The sequence below is a fragment of the Impatiens glandulifera genome, chromosome 3 (assembly GCF_907164915.1).
Source record: "Impatiens glandulifera chromosome 3, dImpGla2.1, whole genome shotgun sequence".
Lineage (NCBI taxonomy): Eukaryota > Viridiplantae > Streptophyta > Magnoliopsida > Ericales > Balsaminaceae > Impatiens > Impatiens glandulifera.
Window position 1 is genome coordinate 7,418,600 of NC_061864.1, and position 7,003 is coordinate 7,425,602.

General features: G+C 36.3%; 1 protein-coding gene across 1 annotated transcript; it reads right to left on the bottom strand.

Annotated features, from left to right (window-relative positions):
• Positions 1-1,741: 1,741 nt before the first annotated feature.
• On the bottom strand, positions 1,742-6,727 carry LOC124929367 (cell division cycle 5-like protein). The gene is made up of 4 exons (XM_047469711.1): positions 6,252-6,727; positions 4,401-6,125; positions 3,196-3,477; positions 1,742-2,709 (listed from the first exon to the last, which is right to left on the bottom strand). Exons 1-4 carry the CDS (start codon positions 6,426-6,428, stop codon positions 2,149-2,151), a joined length of 2,745 nt encoding a protein of 914 aa, XP_047325667.1. The 5' UTR covers positions 6,429-6,727; the 3' UTR covers positions 1,742-2,148.
• Positions 6,728-7,003: the final 276 nt, after the last annotated feature.

The following is a 7,003-nucleotide window of genomic DNA, read 5'->3' on the forward strand; positions in this document are numbered from 1 at the left end:
CGATCATATTTAATAATAGGTAGTTTCCTTAAAGGTTTGAATTGGAGGATTATAATATGATAAACCTATATTTTTTTTTTGATAATTATTATATATTATTTTAATGGTGGACCAATCTTAAAAAAATGCTTTCAAACTATTAATTTACAATGTTATTATTATAAACGCTTTTAAAATTTGTTCTAAAAACATTTGTGAAGCGTTGAGATAATTATGCATATATTAGTTAGATAATTGGTTAGATTAAGTGTTCTATTTTTATTCTTTGTGATTTTTTTTTATTATATATATAATTATGATTTAATTAAGGAAAAATATAAGTGGAGTAATTTTTGGTGCATAAAATGATTAGTATCTAAAAGGCAAAATAAAATAAATATTTATATATTTTAGTATATATTTCAAATTATTTATTAACATATAATTTAAAATATATATATATATATATTACATAAAAACTTATTTATAAATTAATAAGTAATTTTTAAAATTATATTTTTCATAAATTACTTATCTAAATATAAAATTTTAAATTATTAAAAAATATATATAAATTTAAGTTTGTTACCTAATATATAAATATAGGAGTGACAGGGAGGAATTTGGGTTAGTTCAATGCTAATATATAAATATAGGAGTGACAGGGAGGAATTTGGGTTAGTTCAATGTTACTCGTAAAGGCACCTGTTACCACTAAGGCACATGTATAAAGAGAAAAATAAATTAACAAATAAATAGGGTGATTATTTCACCTTTTTGTGTATAAGTGTCATTTTATGAGTGGAATATGAAAATTTTGAGAGAATGATGTGTTACTATATCATTTGTTAAATAAATGATAAAAAGATATAAATTTTGTTATTTTTTAAAATAATTTGGACACGTAAATTCCTCTCCCAATCATTTATCTATATAATAACTTTTATTTTATTTTATTAATTTTAACCCACTCAATTAAATTAAGTAAGATGTTATTACTTGTTACTTTATTAAGATTTTTAGAAAAGACAAACAAATTCAATTCATTATATGCTGCACCGTTTAGAAGTAAAAGTTTCACTCATGTTTTATAATAATAATAATAATTTGAAGAAACAAAAACAAAATTTGCAATGATGTGACATAGACCAATGGGATTTGGCCAGCACGTGGAAGAAGAGGGACCACTTGATATTCAAAAGCGTGCATCACCGATAGCACGTGGTCTCACGTTTCTATGCTCCACCGTAGGAAGTTTCCACGTGTACCAACGCTTGTGTTGCACGTCAAACCAGACTGCAATTTTCCGTACAAATCTGGCCGACTATTTTTTTTTTTGCCATTTCCATATTTAGATGTGATGGTCTTTTGCTATTTAGAGAACTCCCCCCAGATTCCCTGTGCTTGTGCTAGTGCGAGTTTCTATCCAAACATATGACAGAGATATCGAAATAGATTAAATACATTTAATCTCAAGTCCTTGAGAAGATTAATTTAAAAAAATCTGATAAAATGGATTGTGTTAGCTGAACTAAGGTTCTCCTTCTTCATTGCAGGTTAATCCCAAAGTCTCAAAATCAATATAGAAAAGTAACATGATTCAACTATATATATTAACACATTAACTAGTTATACGTGAAAAGTTTGAAATGAAAATTTAGTTGCATTGAAAAAAGAGTGATCAGATTTCTTTAATTTTTACATAAAATCAACTTACCCATTTAAAGTAAAAAATAAATACTGACAAACATTCACAAGAAAATAGATGCAAAACTTAGCTTTGTAACATTGTAAAAACAATACAGAATCATGCATCAATCAATCCTATCACAAATTCAATCATCCAGAATGTATCGACGAAAGAGAATAAACAAAGATAGGTCTTCGTATTCACCGACTAGTCGCAATATTAAAAAACAACCTCAACTAAATGGGAATGGAGTCTTCCAAGTACACCCGAAAAAAGTATACAAATAATCTTCCCTCAAAGCTACTCCCAACCAGAATTCAAAATTGAGCAAATTAAAACACATCTCAGCAGAGAGAGACCAACCTGACCGACAATCCGGGACATCAAGAAGCTGGTTGCTCGCATCAGACAAAGGGGGGGGGGGGGGGGGGGGATGTTCGTTCATGCTAGAAATACATAAATCCTTCTCATAAGTATTTTCAAGCATCCTCAGCCATCTCTGTCTCCACCTGATCACCGAGATCCATAGTAGGTCCCTGATCTCCTTCTACCTCGCTTGTTACCTGAGTTGTATCATCCATAATGTCGTCATGTATCGAGCCTGTGTCAGTTTCTTTTTCAGAAATATCCACTTGTGTTGGAATTTGATCACCATTCTCTTGCACGGGCTCCTCAAGATGGTCCCCACCATCATCAGTAGACTCTATAGTAGTTTCAGGACCTGGAATGAGATTTTCGTTAGCCACAACACTGGCCAACTCGAGAGCTTGTTTTTGAGCTGTGATCTCTTCTTGAACTCTGTAAGTATCAATGAGCTGCCGGGTCCTCTCATGTTCTGTAAAAAAGTCTCCATAGCGTTTCTGTAAAGTACGTTCCAGTTCCTTCTGCTTCTGAACTTCCGCCCAGAGCCCATTGATTCTGTTCGACGCTGCAAGTTGTTCTTGCTTTTGTAATGCCCTGAAGCACTCGAGTTCAGTTCCTGAAGTGTCAATTTGCTTGAAGGTTGCCTCAATTTGTGAGGCTAGCTTACCAGCTCGCATCTGATCATTCACACACTCTAATGGAGTTAATATCTAATATATGCAACTTTTAAGAATTGAAACGAGAAAATTGAAAAGAACAAAAGGGTACATTTTCTGCTACATTTAAAATTAAAAAGAGCATGAATGAATTAGATATTATACTAGAGAAGTTATCTAACTAGAGACATCAAAAAGAACATCATATTAAAAATCATTAGTATGGAAAATAGTCAATGATGGATAGTGGAATTTTTATCATAACCTCATAAAAATGGTCCTCATTCGAAAACACTTGGATACATAAACTGGATCCAGAAACATGTGGATGAGATTATGTTTAGAAACTAAAATTAGTTAGACATTCAAAAATTAATTGGTTGTTTCTAATCTAGATCCGATACAAAAACAAAAATTACAAGTGTTTCCAAGTGGGGTCAATTATGACTGCCAAAGCAAAGTACAAAGCCAAGGAACATAAAAAAATGATAGTGCTCCAACAAATACCTGGTAACCATTCGTAAGAACTTTAATTTTCTGTTCAAGACGCTGAGCCTTCTTAGTGTCATCATCCATTCTTTTCTTCACAACTTCGAAATCACTCTGTAAAGCAGTGAGCTTTTCAATGTTTCCAGCAACACTAGATAAGCCATAAGAGTTACGAGTGGGGAAGAACATTATGTCATTCAAAGAAGTTCTGTGAGCTTCAACGAATTCATCAAGAGACTCATTCTCATGCCCCATTGCCACACATAGATGCTGAGATTCTTCCTTAACCAGATAGTCAGCCTGAAACCAACATAGACTTACATTATTTTGCAATAGAAAACTGCACTTATTCAACCTCAATTCATGCACATATGATTAAAGGGTGTATATCTCCACTCAAACTCTGCTAATGGAGCTCTATCCAACTTTAAGGAGAACAACAGCTTCAAAGTTCAAACTACATTTTGGCCATAATTCAACATAAAGATAAATGATTTTGTGGAACCCACTGCAAAAAGGGCGCATATCCAACAGATAGAAAAGCTTTCTAAGAAAAGAAAAATCGTTGTTCCCAAAAATATTTTGTCAGTTATGTCCATCATCCTATTGAATATGACTTTTATATTAGGAGAAATGTTTCTCGAAACACTATGAACAGATGAAACATACTTTTTGATCTGTACAGGTAACAATGTTTGTTCATGAAAAAGGACAAATAGGACTCCAAGATTGGAAGAACCATGTTATGGGGAAAAAACATTTGCATTGCACTTAGGCCATCGAAGGGTTGTTTGGATTTAATCCAAATAACCCCTTAACTCATCATCAATCAAATCATTAAAATAATCAACTGAAATACTAAATACCGGATACCTTAGTCATTTAACCCAAATAATCACTTTTCACCAAGCAAGGTTTTTTTCCAAAAAAAAAAATAACTACATCAGACAAGCTCTGAATTTGAAGATTATGACTGTCTTTTATTGTATCATCAATAATGGCTAAGTTATCTATCATATATGAACTGTGGATCATATAAAAAAATTCCATAACTTAGATCCATGAAGTACCTCCTTCGCCTCCCAAGTATACAAGAAAATGGTGAAGTGCATACAAAAATAACATTTGGGAGGACATTCCCACTAAATAAGCCGATGCTATTTATGAAATAGCTAATATGCATAGACATTAAGATCCAAATAAAAAACGAGTAGAAAGGATACCTCCTTCAATTCATCTTCTTCAAAGTCTTCAATAACTGGAACTGAAGCAGACTTCTTATTTGCAGACAGCTTGCCTCCTTTCTTCTTCTCAGTCACCACCTTCTCATCAAGAGGATATTTAGCATTATCATGCTCCAATAAAAGAAGAAGCTCCCTTCTTATCAATTCATCAGCTTGCTCAATTGATGTTGGGGGAACAAAGGAACTCTTGTCTTCATCAGTTCTAATTAATGAATTCTTAATCAGTTCAAGTGAACTAATAGGTGGCCTAGGTAGCTCCCTCTGCAGCACTTTCGATCTCTTCTTCAACAGTGCTTGCTGCCTTGCTTCTTCTTCAGCCTTCTCCCTGGCAACCCTATCAGACATGTCCTCTTCCATCTTCTCTTCAGGCTCTTCATTATCTTCTGGAGCAGGTTGCATTAGAACCTGATACTCGTTCGTAGGTGCTGGAAGACTTCCTAGACCGGTACGCAAAATCCTCTGCACATCAACTTGCCTTCTATGTTCAAGTTTAGCGCTATCATGGATATCCATTTCTTCATTAATATGAAGCTCGTCTCTCATTGGTGTACCTCTTGGAGTCATACCCAAAGAATACCCATCCCTTGATGGAGTCATGCCAATTCTGGGTGTTAGACCTGCAGCTCCAGGAGTGGCTGAAGGTGTCAACATTATGTTTGGAGTCTGAATCTCCCTCTTCTTAGGAGTAACTCCAGAAAAATCTGAAGGATGCAATTCGGGATTTTCTCCACCTAACAATGGGGTCTGTGATTCTCGCAATCGAGCAAGATTTTCTGCTTCCATCATGATTGCATCACCCTTACCAGCAGGTGTTCTTTGTGGAGTTCGAAATGGGGTCATTCCTTGCCTTGGTGTTTGAGCATAATTTGCGAGAAGTGAACGGGTAGCATCACTGCCTTCTGTAAGTTCCTCACTCCCTGTCAGAAGATCACTAGCATAACCAATTTTTGCAATTTCATCCAACTCGTGGTTAGATATTTGTGGAGCTGGAAGCATTAGTTTTGACCTCTTCCGAACAGCTTCGGGATCATTAAGTTTGTTTGCTTGCATTATAGCAGAAGGGGCATCCTGCCTCTGGGCAATTTTATTCTTAGCAACATCCTGCTTACGTAAACGGGCTTCCTTATCCATTCTCCTCTCACCTTCCAGTTCTTCAATAGTGGTGGGGAATTTTGGTTGTTCCACATCCCGATCTTCATCAGCTATATCATAAAATCCAGGTGGTGGCCTCTTCTCAAAGGGAATCTCAGCGTTGTAATCTATTCCCTTTCTCTTTCTCTTCCTTTTCCTATTATCAATTCCCGCTGCTTTAAGTTCCCTTCTTTTTTGGAGGGAAGCAAGCCTTCTAGCCTCCTCAAGCTGTTTCTCCCTGGCTTTTCGTTTTGCTTTCTTGCCTCTGGTGTTGGCTAACCTAGCCCGAGCTTCTGAAAGCATTTCCTTCTCATCCTCATCCATGTCAACAGGATCGGGGCGTGCTGGCTTAGATTCTGGATTCGGATCGATTTCTCCAGGTCGCAATTTCCGTGGATCATCCCCTGCTTCATAGTTTTCATCCTTAGCACAGGCTGCATCAAGAAGTTTCTCGTATCGCTCAAGACATTGAGATGGTGTACGCCCAACGATAGGAGCAATTGTTCTCCACTGAGTGGGCATGAGCTTTGCAAGATGGAGTAATTTTTCATCTTCTTCTCTGGTCCACTCAGTCTACGAGCAGCAAACAACAAACATTAATCAATTTCAATACCAATTAAGAAAAGACCTAGACCATTTTCAAGCTAAACAAATTAGCAGCAAAAACGAATGCAAGTAGAAGAAGATTAATTTTCTAACCTTCTTAATGGAAGGGTCAAGCCACTCATACCAACGCGCCTTGCACTGTTTGGCGGATTTACGAACGAGGAGAGAAGAAATACGAGCCCACTGATTCTTGCCATACTTCATCACCGCTGCCTTAAGGATCTCATCCTCGGTGTTCTTCCACACACCTCCCTTGATCATAATCCTCATCTTCGCTCGATTTGAATCGTACCCAAAAGGGTACTCACTCTACTTTCTTCTAAGTTAAACGAACGGTGGTGAGGCCACTGCGTTTGAGGTTGCCCAAATGCCTATTCCTAGGGTTTGTGCTAAACCCTCCTTACTCTTTCTTATCTAGAGAAGTATATGGATAAGAGTAGAATACATACTAGGGTTTTTTTGGAGACGATGAACTATCCCGCCGAAGAAACGATGCTCGGAAATGAAGATCTCTAGCCAAGGGCTTTTTTCTTCTCTCTCCTCTTCCACTAAGTAAACCGATCTGACTAACCCGGCTCCATATCCTCTTCTATTTTATAGAGTCGGATCTGGGTTTTTAAGGATTTTTTCTGTTTATATTAACTCAAATATTTTCCAAGGAAATTTGAAACTACCTTTAACCTTGGGAAATTGGACGAAATGACCCTAAAAATTGGGTTATTTGACTCCGTGGTCACCCAATAATAAATTTGATCTGGTGACCACTTTATTTTTTTTTAGACGAAATTACCCTTTTCGCGTAACGCGAAGGGACTTCGCGAAACGCGAAGTGAAACAGTGTGAAT

Coding starts and splice junctions, on each gene's coding strand:
- LOC124929367 (XM_047469711.1), bottom strand. CDS start 6,428: ATGAGGATTATGATCAAGGGAGGTGTGTGGAAGAACACCGAGGATGAG. Junction 6,126..6,251: donor TTGACCCTTCCATTAAGAAG/GTTAGAAAATTA, acceptor TGCTGCTCGTAG/ACTGAGTGGACCAGAGAAGA. Junction 2,710..3,195: donor TTCTTACGAATGGTTACCAG/GTATTTGTTGGA, acceptor GTGAATGATCAG/ATGCGAGCTGGTAAGCTAGC.